Source organism: Gavialis gangeticus, unplaced genomic scaffold, assembly GCF_001723915.1.
Source record: "Gavialis gangeticus isolate Ggan-Ray unplaced genomic scaffold, GavGan_comp1, whole genome shotgun sequence".
In the NCBI taxonomy this organism is placed as follows: domain Eukaryota; kingdom Metazoa; phylum Chordata; order Crocodylia; family Gavialidae; genus Gavialis; species Gavialis gangeticus.
This window is the reverse complement of record NW_017728997.1, coordinates 7,730,131-7,750,675: the sequence shown is the minus strand read 5'-3', so window position 1 is coordinate 7,750,675 and position 20,545 is coordinate 7,730,131. Positions and strand designations below refer to the sequence as shown.

Below are 20,545 nucleotides of genomic sequence, written 5' to 3'. Positions count from 1 at the left end.
GATTGCAGCCTATTCCTTCCTTCTACCATGCCCACATCCCCCTACATCTTAGTGTCATCAGCAAATTTGAACAGGTGCTTTTCACCCCCTTGTCCAAATCACTGATGAAGATGTTGAACAGTGCGGGCCCAAGGACCAAGCCCTGGGGGACCCCACTGCCCACATCCCTCCAAGTCGAAAATGACCTGTCCACCACCACTCTGGGTGCGGCCCTCCAGCCAGTTGGTGACCTGTTTGACTGTGTGGGTGTCGACACCACAGTCCCCCAGTTTTTTAATGAGAATGGGGTGAGAGACAGTGTCGAAGGCCTTCGAAAAGTCCAGGAAGACCATGTCCACTGCTACCCCTGCATCTAAGGATTTGGTGACCTGGTCGTAGAAGGCCACCAGGTTGGTCTGACAGGACCTGCCGCTAAGGAACCTCTAATGAATCAGTTATCATTTTTTTTAAATTATCCCCCCTTTGCTTTTTTATTTTAAGTTTTGGTTAGTTTAACACTTCAGAATCCATTCAGAAAACAAATTAGGTATTTTTAAATTAAAATTTGATACTTTTCTACACTGAAGCAAAACAGCACATTTAGGCTCTACTTTTTTCTAAAAAAATATTTTTTTTATTTTGCTGTTCACTTTGTCCATACCGTTAGACATAACGATCTCTATGATTGTTGTAGAAAATGTTCTCTCTCATGAGTTTGAACAAAACAATCCCCAAAATATCATCAAAACCTTGGAAAATCAGACTGAAATGTCCTACCTCTTCTAACTGAATAGCTGGAATTACACAAAACTCTGTATCTGATTGCAACTCTTGTTTATGTTGAACTATTTGCAGCTGTTAGGATGGTGGCCTGTCCATCACTTGGTATTGAATCCTGAAAGTTTTCTGAGCAGGCAATGGAAGGCCACTCACAAAGACATGTCCTATGGCCATAACTCACCATCAGATCAAATATTTGTGCAAAACAAGGTCTAGTTTATAAGCGAAGCTGCCATTGGGTATAGCCACTGACATACAACTATCATTCTGATATTTCTCGTGTTAAATATTCCCAGTTCAAAGGCTCTGAGACAAATTCAGACCATTTCAACCAACATCTTGGGTTTTTAACACATTATTTCTGTACATAATAGTAAAATAATAACGCATTCATCTACACTGTCACCGTCAGTGACACTGTCAGCAAATAAGTCTTTCAACACTATTATTTAGGAGCAGAATGAGCTGGCCTTAATGTGGCCATACATGCTTCTAAGAGATCCAGGCTAACAATTGGGGTATGGTGAGAAAAAGGGATATTTGGAGTTGCCATTCCCTCCTCATAAGTAGGTGTGGGCAGGGAACAGTTTGGACCCCCATCTTCAAATGTCAGTCATTGTGCAAAGGGAGATAAGCAAGAAAGGGCAAGGTGTAGTATTGCTGTCTATGACATACTATGTAGCCTGATGATAGAGATGAATTAGCCCATAATCCAAGTTTTTTGCTATCATCTGCTTCCTGGCCAGTCCCATCCACTTTATATGGTTGCACGTTTGCCTCTCCACTTGGAAGTCATTAAATAGGTCATGAGAGTCTTACCTGGTTTCCACCAACATGGAGAAAACGAGGCAGCTGATTTAAGGGTACGTCAGAGCTGGGATTCAGTGTCGGAGCCGGGATTCTAGTTTAGGAGTTTCTTGTTCCTGCTTCCATGATGAGTGTGCCGCACCATACTGGTCTTATTTATATGCTCCTGAGGCACAATCTGGGTCTTCATGGCTTAATACGTACTGGTGTCACCCAGTGAGAGACTGACACTGCAAACAAAGTGAAGTGGAATGGAAAAATTGTATTTGTGGTTAATTCTTCTAGCATGCCTGTAAGACCTGTGTCTCAGAAAATGCAGTGAGACGGAAGGTCAATGGTACGTAATGTGTGGGTGAACCAGTGTACGTATTGCCTACAGATACGTAAGGGCTTGAATTAGTGTTGCTTTTCCTCGGTTGCTGGAAATTCTAGCAGACATCACTAAGAGCTGCTATCACCACTGCAAATCTTTTGTTAAGGTTATCCATATTGCCCTAGGAAGCTTTTGTGAGGCTGCTGCTTTTCTTTCTATCAAGCAACATAAGATCTATAATTACTATATTTTTGCCTCACTTCAGTTCCATTTGGCTTCTGAAAAGAGTTGCAGGCTAACAACCCACTATCTAGGGCAGTCACACTTGCTCCTGCTTTGAATTTAATGTAGGAAACACATTTCACTGATATCAGAAGCAACAGCTTCTACCAGTCACAGGAATTGTCTTGGATGAGCATTGAGATACAAACAGCGATATGTTTTGAACAGGAGCACAATCACAGCTGGGTTATAAGAGTGTTTGCTTTTCATGGGGATTACCTTTAGAAGTAATTCAGGATTAAAATGCTGCTGCAGCTTCTTGTGAATGGGCATTGGCCACTAGCCCACCGTAGGGGCTACGAATAATGAGCAGTGATGGTGAACCCTCTAGCAAAAGGAACACAGGCAAATCCATTTTCTGTTTATTGTGAAAGCACAGTGGTAATAGAAAGCTGTGGTATTGCTGTTTGCTATTGCTTAGGGTAAAGATGGACAATTAATGAATATTTTAGTAGACACATTCCATGAAATCCATCGGGTTTATACAAGCAATATCTTGGTAGCCGAGCTCATACTAGTAGGTGTGAACCTGCCATGTGCTGCAGATTATAGAATACAATGACAATTTCTACCATCCACTGTCATAACTTTGGAGCCAGGGACAGGCATTACACCTTTTCGTTCAGTATAGGTGAACGAAAACCAGAAGCAGGGCAGAAGTTTGCTGCACACAGACTGGTTTAAAGATGGCAGAACCTGGTCTAAGATAGACCTGGATCGACGTGAACTCAAACTTAACCAATTTAGGTTAGACAGGTACATCAAACTTCGGTACCAGATTTCCTATCAATTCATATTATGTCACTGTCCGCCCACATCCCAGGTGCTTTGTGGCACCCTGCTAGCTTCTTCTTGCAGGGAGACATGCTAGCACTCGCCTCACCCCAGTCTGTTGCAAACCCAAGCCAGCACAGACTCTCTTCCCAGCCCCACCTCCTGCCTCTGGCCAGCTGTCAGCCATAAGCAGGCAGGTGAAGGTGGGGGGCAGTGGGGACAGGGGCACTCTGTAGAAGGAAGGATTGGGCCCCTTAGAGCTCAGCACTAGGCAGGATGCACCTGGCATCCTGGGGGGCTCACACTGGGCAGCTCTGCAGCCTCCTGCCACCACCTGCCCCTGGGTCTCCCTGTTATCTTCTGTGGACTTTGGGTTAGGTCTTCAGCATTTATTTAAAAGTTTTCATAAAAAATAGCCACAACATCCTAACCTAGCCCCAAACGCACTGAATTTGCCAAAAATCTGTCTATTGACTTCAGTGGGCTTTGGCAATGAAGTGAGCAGGTTTGTACAACGTTTGGTAACCAAACAAGAGATACGATTTGAGAACAAAAATGATTTTAAGAGGAATTTTCTTGAGGAGATTCTCAGAGATTGAGGTGTACCCATACTAAGCACCGCAGTGACATTTCCTGGCATCCGTAAGATTTTTGACCTATTGGTCATTTTAAATAAATAAAATGTTTTCAGTTTTAAACTTAGGAAATCCCCTAGACATGAAAGAGCTTCCAGGTTAGCTTGGGAATGCTGCCCTCAGCCAGTGACCCAAAAAGTGAGCAAATAATAATATTCAGAGAATCCCCAGCTATTTTTTCCTGAATTCCCAGCTTTGTCATTTCAGCAACAGAAAGGAATAAAAGCCACTGACACCAACTGTGGACGAACTTTTCACGACCACAGGGAAAAATCCCAGCCTTTATTCATCATCCACAGCAAAAATGAGAGACCCTCGAACATTACCTTCCAAAATCCCATATGCCATTGAGATGATTGAACTAAATCATATCTTTGTTTGTGAATTTAGGTGAAAAAAAGAAAAAAAAAAAAAAGGAAATTAATGTGTCTGAGTCTTCTAAGTTATAGAAAAATATTGCCGGTGATATTGAAATCTGAGTATGTGAAGCAAATTTTTATTTTGCCCAAGAGACAATCCTTTCAGAATGATTACTGCCATTGCATGCTGAGTATAAACTGAAAAAATCAAAGTACTAGTAAATCAACTTCAAAGAACACGGCTGTTATAAGATAACTGTACCTTTAGTGTGTTTTTCCTAAGGCTTGGTTAAGCCCAAGGGCTATGACTATATTACAACAGCTATTCATTATGACTTATTACTTAAGTAGTTTACCGTTATAAACACTAGTGTGTTGCATTATTGTCAAACTGGAAAAAAAAGTGTGCTTTTTTTTCTTTTCATACAATTGTGTTAAGCACAGCGACAATAACAAACTGCAACTTCAGTTCTTTCTGTGGTTTAGTTATACATAATTGTGACTATTCAGGCATAATTTTGCGTGCACAGACTACTTGTAAATGTACTTATAACAACACAGAAAGCTAGTGCTCATTTGCACAATTCATACCTTGCATGTGCATTATCAAATTTGTGTGTGTGGTCGCTATTAGGTAAACTCACTAATTCTTCAGTGTGTAATTACACAGAAGACAGCCTGACTTTCAAAGCCCAGCTAGACAACCCCTACCTAATATTACTGTTCGCATTTGGACATGATACCTCAAAATCCTAGTGATCTACTATATCCTGTATTGTATCTTCCATTCCCCCTGGAAATAAAACATTTTTATCAAAACAGTAAGTCAATAACAAGAATGCTTTTTGAAAAATAGAGTAAGATATTGGCATTTTTGTAGCATCTTGGGAGGACAGAGGACCTTTGGTAAACTTCTGAGATTTTGGCTTCACTATCAAAGGAGAGAGACGTTTAGCTGAGGGAGAGAAAATAAGTCCTATCAATTCTTGGAAACAAATGTATGACATGTAGCCCACAGCACTTCAGGAGTAAAATGAGTGTTGAACTATCTACCTCAGCTGTCAGTAGGTATATGTCCAATATAGTGAAACTGCCATTGAGAAGCCATATTGCACCTAGTGTAAAGCAAGTGAAATCGGTCATGATAGAAAGATAAAGAGACCTACGTTCAACAAACACAGACAAAAAATGGCCTTTGGGGCCTACCGTAGGATATATAAAGAATTAAGTTATTTATTTTGTTAGCAGGTGTATATGGATCTCCGTGAGTTTTTAGATGTTGTGAACATGCATTTAAGAGAGACTATATTAGAAGAAAAAATAAAAATCTCCAAGCCATTATGCACTAATTTGAATTGCAAACAAGATGCCATAGTTTCAGGTTCCCTAGAAATAGTCTTCAGTGGTAGGCAGAAAAGGAAAGAACAAATGGTGACCCAATTCCTTGTATGACAAGATGGGGAAAGAGGAAAAGTGTATCAGGAAAAATGCTGAGAAAAGGGGAATGTTTGGTTTTTTTCCTAGAAGATATTCTTCAATAATTTTGAAATAAGAAATGGTATACCAGCCTAGGTAAATTTTCCTGGAGCCAATAAAAACGGTTGCCTCTGCCGTTTCTCTAAGTAGTTACAAGTATTTGCTATGCATCCTCTTATGGATGTCTCGGAAGCAGTCTGACTGAAAAGAGTGCCTCAGAGAGGAAAAGTCTGAAAAGAAAAATGTAGCTGTAGATCATTGGCATTCATGAGAAAATTCACATTAGATGCCTTCGGATCAGGTGCTCAGGAGACAATATAGAGATCAGGAACAACGGTGTGCCAAGAATATAAGACTGGTTGGGATAGACTTCGTTTTTACCTGGCAGCTGAAGCATATAAAAGGAAGAAATAGGCCAAATACAAAGGTGATATAGATGTCTGTATAATTGCAGTTTCAGATTAAAAGCGTCCAACAGGAGGCTATAAAAAGGGGAGAGAGAAAGAACACTCCTAGCTTATATCCTCTTAGCATTAGGTGTCCCCTTTCTTATAACTATTCCTCTTTTCCTCATATTCTCTAAAACTTCCTTCTCACTCTTCATCAACAGGCCCTCACTGAAATGTAACCCCACATTAGCATCACTGTTGACTTTGACCAGGGAGAAGGAAAAGTGTGTTGAATAGCACGAAACCTGGGCCAAAGAGTTCTTATTTCTGCGAACGTGGCAAGATTGTGATAACATTGTCAATTTGCTTGAATTTAGCCAAGAACAACATCTCATCGTTTCCATTGCCTGACAATTTTTGCCCTAGTACAAATGTCAGTTTTCCACCTCAAGTGGCTTCTTTTTGCTTTCACAAATTAACAGACAATTGTGATGATGTGAAATGTTGCATATTTTCCTGAGAACTTTGCCACCAGAAGTGCATTTCTTTTTCCTCGGGCACAGCCTTCAATTTGTAAATGCGTTACTTAAAAAAAAAGCAAAAAACACCAAAAACTTATGTTGTTACTAAGCTTCTTTAAAGGAATATGAACGTGAACTTAAGCAGTGAAACAACCGGGGATAAAATATTGGCACTGAGCTGTTCATTATACACACATCATCTCATCATAACGAATAAATGAAACTATATCTTATCTGCTTCTAAATTCCTCTTCACTGAGAAAACAGAAATAAAATGTCAAGCTCTGGAGGTCACAAGAGACTTCTCCACCTGTGTACAGCATTACACTAGGTGCAGTGTCACTGAAGTCAATGCATTTGCTAATGTGAGTCCTGAATTTGGATTCAAGTCTTCAGTATTCCAGATGCCAAGAAAGAAGTCATTGAAAAGCATATGGCTCTATGCATTCATCATTTCCAATGCTGCTAGGCAGATTATTTTCAGCAGAAAAAAAACCGTGGAAGGGACCAGTCGTGCAGTAGGATTACTATGTAATGTTAATACAGAGACAGAACCGGATTGTTGGTATTTCCCTTATATCCACTACAGATACTTTTTTTTCTCATCAGACTACATAGTATATTCATCTCAAGTTTGCAACTGTTTATCCCAATCACACAACAATTTGTCCCAGGCATGCATTTTCTCCACACCATTGCTAAGACGACAAGAAGTAAGTGACAGCTAAAAAAAGATATCGGATGAGTGAATTCTTTCCCACCAATTTCTTTGCTCTAATGGGAAAGCAGCAAAAAATGATGCTGACTACTTCTGTAGCAAACATATTTGTATAAATTACATGCTGTTGACAAATGGACATGGAATCAGTATTTCTGTGGGAAAATGTGGCGTTTCCACCATGATCATATTTAACATACTGTGTTTTCTATCCATCTATCTAGACTGACTGTTTCAAAGTATGGCATAACAATTATAATAAGTGATAGTGTTACATCCAGAAAACAAAGAGTATGATGGCACAATTTATCTTGTTGCATTGCCTGATTTAATGCCAGACTGGGGTTTCTAGTCTGAACCAGATTTTCTCATGCCATAAATATTTCAGGTTTTTTTCATTTAGTCTTGATTTAGTTTGACAGTAAATAATCCCATGGAAGCTGCTGTTGGAAAGCTGTTGTAAAAATTATTAAGTACCTGCTTGCCAGTTAGGTGTTTGTGTCTGTCAGAATTTAAATAAGTAACATAGTTTTGTTTCTTAAAGAAAATAGAGTTAAAAAAAACAACAACCCTTTATTATCATGTCCAGTAACTTGTGGGTTTGAAGTGGGACGGTAATCTTTCAGTAGATATCTTTAGCTTTTATGAGTGCCAGGCTCATTGGAAAGATGTTCTTGCTATCAACAGCAGCATGAGCTTGTATCTCCATTGCAAAAAACTTGTGTGTAGCTATCATTTAAATAGGTATCATGCCACATTTCAGCAAAACAACCTAGGTCTCTGATTTCTAGAAATCGGAAGCCGTATATGTTTATTACCATAGATTAGTACTCAACTCTGTTAGTTTAAAAGTTAAAAAGTAATAACATGTAGTTGCGAAGTGGACTTAGACTTCAGCCTACAGAAGAAGAATGAGGCATTCAATCCAGAGGTATATGGCATTACAAAGTTTCCCAAAGCAAGCTTAGAGAAATTTTGCCCCTGACCTTAACTGTGGCATAACTGGGCCCTGAAGTAATTTCTAAGGACCAACTCTGTGTATTATGCAGAGCTGGAGGCAATGAGGAGCTCCATCAGATTGGGGGACTTGTGGAAGGAGGACAGAAGTTTCATCTCAGTGTCAGCATGCAGAACTGGCTGTGTTGCCTTCTCAAAAATAATTTCTACCATCTTAGTGTGCGATACATCCTCAGCGTGTGAGGAGGGAATAACTCCCACTGGAATAGTTCAGATAAGGGCCTTGTTAGACGTTAATTTGGGTACCTCCTGGAGCTCTTAACCCCTGGATTGCCAGCACATTAACTCCTTGAAGTGGCTTAAAGCACTCATTATGTGACTCAAAGTTATGTCACTCCAGGGCAAGATTATTTATTGATCCACATAACCAGGGATCCTGGTTTTTTATTAAAAAAAAGTTGCCTGGTTTTCGGTGATCCGATTTTTTTTAACCGATCCTGGTTTTCGGTTAAAAAAAGTCACCCCAAATCCATATTTTTTCCATGATTAAAATGAAACACCACTAAATATATATTAGTGGTGTTTCATCTAAATCATGGAAAAATGTGGATTTGAGGTGCCTTTTTTTTTTTCTAACTGAAAATTGGGGATTTTCTTAAATTAAAGATTTTCTTAAATCAGTGAAAACCAGGAACCCAGCTCCTGTTCCCTTACGTTGTGGCTACTCCCCACAGATGTGCTTCTCAAACTGAAGGTGTGGCTGCAAGCTAGCACTAAGCTGATCAACATCTGCGTGTGGCTCACCATGTAACATGTAACAAGGCCCTAATTAATTTTTCAGTTTGCTGATTCAGAATTACTCGAGGGAGGAGGAGCACATTGTTTCATTTTTGACCTTTATAAAATTTCTCCTTTAACGGGGGTTGAATTTCATCCTAAAACCTAGCTTCAAAGCATTTTAATTTGAAAATGGCTCACCAACCTTTGGATTTCTGTTTTTAAGACAAAACTGTTCACCAAATTCAGCATGAATATTTTTCAGTCAAGTCACAAATATATTAAATTATTTACCTGTAAACTTTCACTCCACTGGAGGACTGCCATGCTACCAAACCCTGACACAGATTATATATCCATTGTCTTCCCTCTGCTGCACGCGAGCATATACAAACACATAGACATTGCACCTCCACACACAAAATAGAGCCTAAACTTCATTATACGAAATCTACCCTAGAATTTATAGAGAAGGCTGCAAGATAAATGACTTTTATCCTCTTAAATCCATGTTAATCCTCTCTTTTCAGATCCTAAGAACTGTTAGGAAAAGAAAATTAGTGTTGGGCCTAAATGTTAGGTGAAATTGGTTGGAAGATAGGTGAAAAATGCTGAGGACAAACACTGATTTGGCAACATTTTTACGCTCGCTGTGCACAGATGCAAATGATATATAATACCATAAGCAATGGAAACTCAGGTACTTTCTGTACTGAGTTTATCTGCAATCCTTTTAGGTCAAGCTTTTAAAAATGCATTAACATTAGACTCTCAAGTCCATGTGTAGACTCCAGATGAAGAGGGCTCATTTTTCAAAGTACTGAACACCCAGTATCAAAATCCTTATCTCTTGCTTGCATAGTTATAAATCAAGAGAAGCTTTCCTGAAATATGCTGGGCTAAAATGGGGTGAGTGAGAGGAAAATTAGACCCTGAGTATGAACTATAAACCTAATTTGTCAGTGGACAATTTTCAGCACGTAAAAGATCTAGAATGGGTTTATAATTTGATAGTCCCACTTTATCAACTGCTTTCTGGTTTCAGCTTTTTTATGAGCTGATTCCAACAGTAAATTATGAGTTTGCCCTTTGGGAGTAAAGGCCAAACTGATATTTTTTTTCTTGATTTAATTCATCATACATTGGCTGATGTGTCAGAGGAAATTAGAGCAAATTGTTATGTAAACCCTGGGGGAAACATGTTTCATTTCTGAAGAATAACCCTTCACAAAAAATTGATTTTTTAGATAGTATATGATATTGCTTTTACCTTAATTGTGAGAGTTATGATTCTGCTATTGGTATAGTTCCCAGTTGTTCCCGTTGATTTGACAATGGATCACATAAAAGGTAGATCTGCTGCCTTGAATGATCCCAGGTCCTACAACCTGGTGGAGGGTTCTTTTCAAGGGTAGAAGAAACTCTAAACTTGCTCATCGTGTTTCTGAGATGTTCATACACTGACTTCAAAAGCTTCTTAAGTAATCCATCTAAAAACTGAGGGTTGAGCCTTTGAGTATGACCCAGATTGAGGGTTGGGCCTTTTGGGGGACTATATATAAAACCCTTCATTTTTACCCAAAGTTATTTCTTCTATATTTGCAATTTCCATTACACTCATAAAACCTGGGGAAAAACCAAGAAGATACACTTGGGTCTCTCTTAAAAACTTGATTGAGTTGCCAGTATAACATTTGCCAAAATAATTAGCTTAATCGTGGTTTTTAAGTAACTTTAAGCAAAGAGTAAGTATGAATGGATTGACATCAAACTGGCAGGATGTCTCAAGTGGATTTCTATAGCGTCTGTTCTGGGTCCCATGGTTGTTTTAACATATTTATTGATGACTTGGATACAGGGGAAAAGAGCTAAGTTTCAGACGAAAAAAAACTGGGAGGGGTTGCAAATAGGATTAAAATTCAAAACTGGGCTACAAGCAACAAAATGAAACTCGGCAAAGACAGGTGTGAGGTCTATTCCTCAGGAAGGAAAAAAAAAAAAATCAAATGTGCAACTAGAGAACAGGGAATAGCACTGGTTTGGCAAGAGGCCAAGTGGGACTGGGTAGGCACAGCAGATCACAAACTCAATGCAAGAAGTAGAAACGTTATGTAAGTACAAGTTGCAAGACCTACTGTAGATGAAAGGAAACGCATAAACATAAGCATGATGGTCATGCTCCGTGGCTGAGTAACGCTTTATCTTAAGCCTATATAGACCAACACCCTATTTCACCATATCACATCCTGATTATGCCTCTTGCCCTCTGGTCTCTTCTTGTTATGTCTAGGGGTGGATTGGTATTACAGCTTCCCTGATTTCTATGCCAGCTGAGGATCATCCTGATACTGGAGACGCTCCCCTCAGGCCAGTCATTCCATTTTTAGAGTCAGACTCTCCAATGATAGAACAAAAAGTGGCTGTACCATATGGGAAATATTAGTCTTGCACGTGTTTTACCTTTTTTTTTTTTTTTTTTTTTTTTAATGACCCAATATGTCTTACTGTTTTTTTACAGAACATATAAGTAGTGACTGGAAGATACATTTTATTCTCTGCTGATTGGATGGGAGGAATTTTTGACCTTGGAAAACGGAGATGATGTTGCTATGGAAACTAGTAATTCTGCTGCCATTCATGAGCTGCAACACAGGTAAAATGTTCCATTAGTACAGTTTGTGATTGATAAATATATCAGTAGCATAATTCTTTTTTAAAAAAGAGAAGTAATTATGAAAATTAATGGTTCTATTTGCATGAACAAGTGACTAACCAGCTTTTCATTAGGAAATGCTTTCCTGTTAAGTAATACACACTGCTCCCTATGAACTGCAAAATCACAAGAGTAACTTGGAGGTTAGCTTGTATCATACATTTGAAACCATAGGATTTAAAAAGAAAATGCATGAAAATTACGTATCATGGGAAGTGTGTGACAATTTTACAATTTGCAGAAGATTGTCTGTTCACTCAGATTTTCATTCAGTGTGCATCTGTAAATGTGCAAATGGTCATGCCCACTTCTGATCTTTAACGTCCATTAACCAAACAATTTGCATCTTCTTTGCAGCTCTTCGTTTGGAGGGTCTGGTTAAGGCTGTGATCCTTTTCTCACTAAAGTCATCTCCAAAATTTCCATCGACTTTGAAAGGCACAGGCTTGGGACTTAAATGCAACCTTTGCCTGACTTTTGTCTATAATTACTGTATTGAACTTTTAAAAATTGGCCTGTTAGTAATATACTTACAATGAAATTATATTAGAGGAATCTCAAATGTTGCTTAAATTAATTATATAATGCATGACTCAGCAGCAGTAGTTGAAAATAAGAATGTACAGAAGATGACACAGCCTGAAACATGAGAAAGCATTTTAAAATAAAATAAAAATTAATCCAAATTAAATTTTATCTAATAGACTTTATGTAAAAATCTAACATTTTAGAATTTCAGTAATGCTTGTGTCCATTAAAGCAGATCACTGCCTGCTTCAAAAAAATGGCTACATGTTAAGCATTTCATTATAACTGGAAGGAGTCCCTCAGTTTGGTGCAAATATAGCACATTAAAAATAATTGCAAGCTGTTGTTTATCTCTTCTTTAAGTTTTCTGTTTGTTGCACAGCTTGAGTACTCACCGATCCATTAGCCACTAGCCAGCCCTCTCTTTTTCTCTTCACAAATAACCCTCAATAGAGTCTGAATGTGCTCAAGTGGAAGAGGAAGACTCAGGACTCAAACTCAATTCTAGTAGTTCCATTTTCTGTCAAGGAACAAATTAGGCAGAAAAAAATAGTGCTATGAGCTCCTATCTCAAGTTCAACTCACACCAGATGTGTAGATCTTCCTCCTAGGATGGTCACCTCCCTTCCTTACTAGTCTTTAACTGTGCTGGTATTTAGAAACAGTGTCTATGAGATGGGGGCGGGGAGAAAGCTTTGTTCCCCTTACAACTATTGCTCCCACCACTGGAGACTTTCAGAGGCATCACTACACATCAGTGGTCACCCAGTTCCAAATCTACATCAGTTAAGACTCATTTTATCACTAGTGTAGGATGGTTCTTGTTCTGCTTGAATTATTTAAATTCCAAATATTCCTTTCCTTGCTTTTATCGGTATTTCCACAAAGTTGTCACTATTCCTCAATGAGTCAAATGTATTGTCATCTACATTTTTCTTGTAATAACATCACCCTTTAAAGGAAAACACAGTAATTTGAACAATATTGAGTGTTAAAGGACCCACAGAGTGTTGTATTATGCTGCCATACTCATTTTTCTGAAGACCTTAAAAAGATGGATGAAAGACTTAAAAACAATTGAAAATGATTGCCAGGAGATCACAGGCACAAGAGTTCTGTGTAATCTAAGTAACGACTAAATCCGATAGATAATACAAGGGTGTAGGGTATAGCCATGGTGGTCTAAGGACATAGGCAGACAAGGTTCTTTGGGTGAATCTGATATCTTTTATTTAAGTTGGTCTAATAAAAGACAGCAGGTTCACCCATACATAGATATTGCAGCACATTTGGTCTGCTTCTACTGTTGTTTAAATGTCTGGCAAGAATTTCCAGCAACTAGAACGAGAGTAGGCCAGTATGGCCGAATATTTGAATGGCAAGATTCTCAGCTGATAAAATTCAGCACAGCACCATTGATTTGAGTGGAATTCTAACAGGTTTCACCAAGTGAAGTTCTGGTCTGAAATCTTCATGGCCATGATCAGGACTTGTGATGGAAGGTATTGGAGTCACATTGGTACACAACTGAAGCAAAGGAGTGGAACACCAAAATTAATATATCCATTAGCAAGGACAGTAAGGGCACTGGACTGGGTACTGGGACACTGGATTGCTGGGTGAGTCACTTGGTATCTCAGTTTCCCTTATAAAATGGGGATACTGATACTTACCTTGCAAAGGTCTGAAGAGGAAAAGAATTACGTGAGAGTTGGGCATTATTGCAAATAACATTTTAATCCAAATATCTGAAAATTAAAAATTCCCTCTCTATATTTTCCTGAGAATCACACATCTGACACAGCAAAATAAGTGTTCCCTTTACTTTCTCCTGAAGAGGACTTTTTTGTGGTTCAACAAGACATTTGCTATTGCCGAAAGGAATAGAATAGAATAAAATAAAATAAAATGTACGAATGTGCAGTGGCAGAGTGATGGAACAGATTAGAATTTTTTTTAGAGCCCATTGCTATTTAAATGAGATACTCTGATCTAAAAGCAGCCCCACAGGCAAAAAGGATGATGAAGATGAACTCAGAGATCATTATTTTAAATTCTATATATTTGTTTTAACGATGCGTGGCAGCTGTTTCTTGCCAGTATTGTTGAAATCCAAATGTCTCTTGATATTAATGCATTAAGAATGCACATTCAATTTCTAGATTAAGAATTTAGACAGAATCTTAAAAAGCTTATTGTAATAGAAAAATGGACATTGTGTTTCTGTTTCTAGGCTTTATTCTGTATTCACAGTGTAGGAAAATTTCCAGCCACAAGAGACATAAGAAGGTCTTATAGATAAGGGTATGACCATAGGGGCAAAGTGCCAAAGTAAAAGGCGGGTAGGGCTTTACTGGGAGTCTAGTACTGCCAATGTACATCCTTTTATCCCATGATGCATGGAAGTTAAACCACAGTCTTCTTCCATTGAGGGCTAAGTTACCCTCTCTTGCTTCCATCCACCACCACAAAAAATATAAATTAACCATCCACAGTATATACATTAAAGGTCAAAGTTTGCCAACCCTGACTTTTGGGAGTGAGAATGAAATAATATTTTAAAATATGTTCTGGCTTATTGGAGGAAATTCAATAAAAGATGTAGCTGCATCCTCGTGGGATGACTTTTGGCCCATCATTTTCAAGCTGTTAAAGTGGAGAGAGAAATTTCCTGCAGTAAAATGTCCTGATACTCCTTGGGGTCACCACATGATGAATATTGAGTACATCACATCCCACATACTGCCTACAGTCTCTTGTAGATTTATTGTTAGCATAACAGCACCTTAAGGAATGGAACAGCAGACCATATATTTTAAGACAAGTGACATCTTTGCTATTTCTAGCCATAATGGGTGGGGATGAACTAGTCTAGCCTGGAAATGCTAAGGCACCTCTGAATATGAGAAGACATTTGGAGGTTTGCTGATGAGCCAGAGAATGATAAAAATCAGGTTTCTGACAGAGGAAATGGAAGTTCACAGGACTTTGGGAAATGCTGACCTTGAGAGTTGCTTTTCTGAAAATGACTTCCAAAATGGATTGGCTACTGATGAGATGAGGGGGCCAAGGCAGACCCTACGAGCGAAGGCTACAGGACCTGAACCTCTTCAGCCTCCACAAGAGAAGGCTGAGAGGGGATCTGGTGGCTGTCTACAAACTGGCCAAGGGGGACCAGCAGGCAATGGGAGATTCCCTGTTCCCCCGAGCGCTACCAGGAGTAATGAGGAATAACGGCCATAAATTGACTGAGAGTAGATTCAGGCTAGATATCAGAGAGACACTACTTTACAGATCGCGTGGCTAGGATCTGGAACCAACTTCCAAGGGAAATAGTGCTCGTTCCTCCCCTGGGGGTCTTCAAAAGGAGGCTAGATAATCATCTAGCCCGGGTCCTTTGACCCCAGCACTCTTTCCTGCCCATGGCAGAGGGTCTGACTTGATGATCAGGTCCCTTCTGACCCTACCTACTATGAACTATGAGACATCCTTTTCTGGGACAGCTGGGAAGATTATTTAAATGAGAATTTTTTCTCCACTTCTGATGCATCCTAAAATTCAGCTCTTTTCCTCACATTTGAAGAAGACTATATTTGCAAAGAGACAACCTGAAGTTGATGTAGACTTTAAAGAGGAGTCACCTGACCCCACCAGAGATGGCCAGAACCCCAAGCACCTTGAAAACAACTACATCAAGGTTTGAGCTTTCCCAAGGTACTGAAGGAATCACTGTGCTCGTGTCTAGGAATGGATGGGTGACCACTGGCACAGGTACTCTGGTCTGATGTTAATGGGTTTTCCCAAGGGTGATTTCAGACAGTTGGGTTTTTAAGAAGCAGCAAAACTAGTCTTAAAAACACACAGAGAAAGATCCATACAGGCCATGTTTATTTTCACTGGCTGTTTAGTGGCATTCATATGGAACGTGGCCCACAGTCCTAATTTTAATGCCATTTCACTTTATCTGTCTTTTTCCACCAGAACCATAGTGCGCTACTACTCTGAGGGAGTGTCTGAGCATGCACGTGCAATCGTTCACCAAAATTTAATACTGGGAACTCCTGGTATTCAAAAAAAAGCTGAAAAATAAACAAACAAACCAACAAACAAATGAATAAATAAATACAAAAACAAAACAAAACAGTGCAGTGTACACTCCAGGAGCATGCAACAGAGAAACTGGAGGCTGGCCAAAGCATCTCCACTTCTTTAGGTGTTCTAGCATGGCAGGACCTGGGAGAAGTGGGGAAACAACAGTTCCCCTGCAGGGGTACATTTTGCCCCACAGTGAACCCCACACACAAGGGCGTGCACAGAAGCAAAAAGCAGCAACACATACTTATGCCACTGGTATTTGGGGCTCAGCAAATGCATGGGGGAAGTGCCCTGTGGCTGTGTTCACATGAGCACGGATGTTTGTTTCCCCAGGGACAAGAAGCAGCTGCATACCTTGTGCCACTACTACTTGTCCCCGGGAAATGCCTGTGGCATGCACCCTCTGGTGTGAGGCCAGTTACCATGGGTATGGTGTGCTGGCCCCAGCAGCCTTACCTAGGGTCCTGGGGGCCTTGGGGAGCTGCAGACAGTTCCTTTGGCAGCTAGGAGCCTGGCCAGCAGCCAGACTGTGGTCTGCACTTTGCTGGGCCACGGCTGCTTCCAGTCTGCAGTTTGCCATGCTGCAGCATTGAAAGGTTGGCAACCTCTACCTTAGGGCCCACCCTGTCATAACCCAGCCCTGAATGTAGTATATAACAGGATGCTCTTGGGATGAAGTGAACAGACTCAGGGAATTTGGGTGAAAGTTAAGATTGAGGTCAACTTCTTACTAAAGTTAAAGGAAGTCTTTCAATAAACTTGGGAGTTAGTTCGGACCCACCAGTCCCACAAGGGTTAGGAGGAGAGGACATACATAGCAATTACATTTTGTGGTAACGAAGGCCATATAAAGGTAAGTAGACCACCAATAATGCCATCCATAGTTTCATAGTTTCTAGGGTTGGAAGGGACCTGAGCAGATCATCTAGTCCAGCCCCCTGCCATGGCAGGAAGAGCACTGGGGTCAAACGACCCCAGCAAGGTGTTCATCCAACCTCCTCTTAAAAACCCCCAGGGTGGGAGCCTGCACCACCTCACTTGGAAGCTGGTTCCAGACCCTAGCCGCCCTGACTGTGAAGTAGCGCCTCCTGATGTCCAACTTAAACCTTCCCTCCGCCAGCTTGTGACCATTGTTCCTGGTCACTCCTTGTGGCGCTCGGGGGAACAGGGACGCCCCCAGTGCCTGCTGATCCCCCCTCAGTGAGTGTCTTTTGAAACTGATTGTTTGCGAGTGGGATTTTCAAAACTACTCATCATTTAACGCTTCAATGAATTCTTTGGAAGTTTTACCATTCATTTCCATCAGGAAAATAAACCCTGAAGTTTGAAGATCAGGTGGGTTGGATTTTTGAAAGTGCTCATCACAGGTCAAACATTATGCATGTAAAACACAACTCTCTACCTCCTTCCCCACAAAAACACGGGAAACAGATTGATAAAACAATGACATGGAGTGTCTGCACTTCCACAAAGACACCAAAGCACAGCAAGCTGAACATGCAGAGGACAGTTCATTTAAAATTGTGTAACAAAGTTACAGTCAACTTTATGATCAATCTTTGCTTACAGTTCATTTTCAAGAAAGCTCTCCCACCTACTGTGCACTCCCTTTAGTGCACAAACATATGGTGAAAAAGAGCATAGATGCTTCTTTGAGGGTCCATTCATTTTTAAATTTTAGGCTGCATTGATTTATCTGTCAGAAAGATTTTATTTGCAGTCTTTTAAGTTAAGTGAAGCATACTAGAATTCATGGAAGTCATTACTGGAGGTTTCTGTTCAGCTGTAGGCTTGCTATGTGAGGCTAGGATATAATCGAATTCTATAGCCTGAAAATCCAACCTGACTTTTAAGCGACTTACCTGAATATTACTTCATGATCTCTCTAATAATTTACTCTACATGTGGAGAAATATTTTCTATAGAGTGAATTTTACATATCTTTTGTTTTATATCAGATCACACTATTTCTCCCTAGAAAAGGTTTCTTAACCTGTAGCAAATACCCTTTTTAAACTTTAAGGGTAATTTAATGCTTTCATTTTTGTATGAGGCAAGTTCAAACAAAATGCAATTGCACTGCATTATCTATGCCAAGGAGCAGAAACTCATAGATGATTAACTGTTTAAAATATTTTAAGACTTCTTCTATTTCCCAAAATGGAAAAAATAAATTAAAACAAATCTGAGCTGATATCATGAAAATCTAAGTGTAGCTAGGTTAGCTAAAATTAGACTCATCCCATTGCTTTCCAAACATTTCCTTATTTCCTACAAGTAAAGGTGGTAGCAAATGGTGATGGGGAATTCCAAGGATGGGGAATTTAAGATGATCCAGCCCCTTATTCTCACCCTCCACCATATACCCCAGTCCTGGACATGTTTGTGCTGTGTCATGGCTAGCTGGCATATACTCACTAGGCTTTTGGGACACAGTTGAACTCCTGAGGGTGAAAAAGTCATAACCCCATAGACAGGAGAAGGAGTTGTCTTGGTGCCAACCCCCCAGCAGTAGAGTTGAGGGGGTAGAAAGTTTGTCCACACAAAACAGAAGGGTAAAGGAGGGAATACTGCATCCTGGGATACTGGAGTATTGCAGCTTGGGTGACTCACCTGTGAGGAGCAGCCACACATTAATGGAACAAGAGCTGGGTAACATGGATCAGTGATAAACCTACTCTGGAGTGGCATAACTTTAAGCCATGTAAAGTGTGTTTAAAACGAGTGTCAGGTATAAGTGTGCTGACAAGCCAGGGACTAAGATCTCCAGGTCCCTTGTAAAAATTAATATGCAATAGCCTTGTTGCATGGTAATTTTGGGTGGCACCTGGAGCCCTTAATCACTGGATTATCTGAACATTTAACTCCTTAAAAGTGGTTTTAAGCGCTCATTGTGTGGCTCAAATTTACACCAATCCAGGACAGAATTATCTCTGATCTGTACTCCCAGCTCCTGTTCCATAAAGGTGCAACCACACCACGCAGATGTGCCACCCAACTTGAAGTCCTCCTGTGTCCCAGGATCTCTCACACCTCCACCCATAGAGCCGAGCTAAAAGCCTGTCCTGGCTCACCAGCCCTGTAGTGGGAACTCACAGATACAGATCGTAGTCCTTCCTCTGTTCACCAGGCCTCGAGTGGCAATTCACAGCTGTGCAGTGGGGGACAGTCAGAGAAGGTTTGTAGACTAAGGGTGGGACTGCTCCAAACTCAACATTTGCGCGGCTCAGTGTAAGGTGTGACAAGGCCCTAACGAGGTCCAAGGAAAGAGACAGCGTCTCAGGAACAGCCAGCAGTTTGGTGGTTAGGGTAAATAGAAGTTTCCTGCTCTACCATTCCCTTATACAGATTCATAAATTCATAAGGTTGGAAGGGACCTCAGGGGTCTTCTGTTCTGATGCCCTGAATCAGTCCAAAGAGTTGCCAATTCAGCATCTTCTTGAAAATATCCAGTGAAGAAGATGCCACAACTTCCCTAGGCATGTTGCTCCATGGTTTTACCATTTATAAATTTCTCCTGAGATATGACCTAAATCTACCTTACTACCATCCACTGGCCCATGCCCTGCCTTCTGGGGCAAGGAGAACAATGTTTCTTCTTAATGGAAGTCTTTCAAATACATGAGAACTGAAGTAACGTCCCTTCTTAATCTCCCTTTCTCCAAACTTAGCATACTTGTTTCCACCTGCTTTTCCTCATGTGGTTTGAATTACATTATCTTTCATCATTTTATTGCTTGCGTCTGGGCCACCTTGAGTTTCTCTAAATCCTTTTTAAAATGTAGTGGCCCAAACTGATCAAAGCTCAACCTTAACCCAGTCTATTGGATATTTCTGGGTTTGTGCTTTTCATTCCTTTTTTGGACTATTCCTTTGTGTATTAAGAATTAAATAATTTATTGGAGAAGGGATTTATGCCTGAGCGTTCCACATCCCAGAGGAGGATCTTGACCATCAGGGCACTGTGGAAGAGGAGAAATTCCACCACAAGCCTGGGAAATGACTCCCCATGAAAGTTACTGTGGTCCTGCAAAACGTGTCATTTTTGACAATTATTTTGTGAGAAAAAAAGCATCTCTTCTGTTCCCTGTGGGGTTGTGCTCATCTTCAGGTTCTGCAAACTGGCTCAGACCATCTACTAGATGGCATGCAAGACAACCTTAACATTTAAAACCCTCCTTCTACTTCTCACTCTGAAGTTGGAAAGACTTGGAGAATTACTTTTTTTGGTTCCAGCCAAATACAATTTTGTAAATACTGTATCTTGTCTATAGCATGTAGCACAGCCATATGCTTGAAAATGGTTTCTTCTCTTTTGGACACTTTTATAGCTCTACTGAAGACAAATTTATTGAAGCCATAATCTTACCATGTAAACTGAGAACATGAGAAGAATTCTGCTTATTTTGCGATGACAAATAGCTAGAAAAAAAAAAAAAAAA

General features: G+C 40.1%; 1 protein-coding gene across 2 annotated transcripts in view; it reads left to right on the top strand.

Annotated features, from left to right (window-relative positions):
- The window catches only part of CNTN6 (contactin 6), a 260,433-nt gene that overhangs the window by 44,997 nt on the left and 194,891 nt on the right, over window positions 1-20,545 (top strand). For both annotated transcript variants that reach the window (XM_019504720.1, XM_019504719.1), the window contains exon 2: window positions 11,286-11,420. In XM_019504720.1, the coding sequence (XP_019360265.1) occupies window positions 11,366-11,420 (55 nt within the window). In that variant the 5' untranslated portion in view covers window positions 11,286-11,365. The remainder of the gene's footprint in view (window positions 1-11,285; window positions 11,421-20,545) is intronic.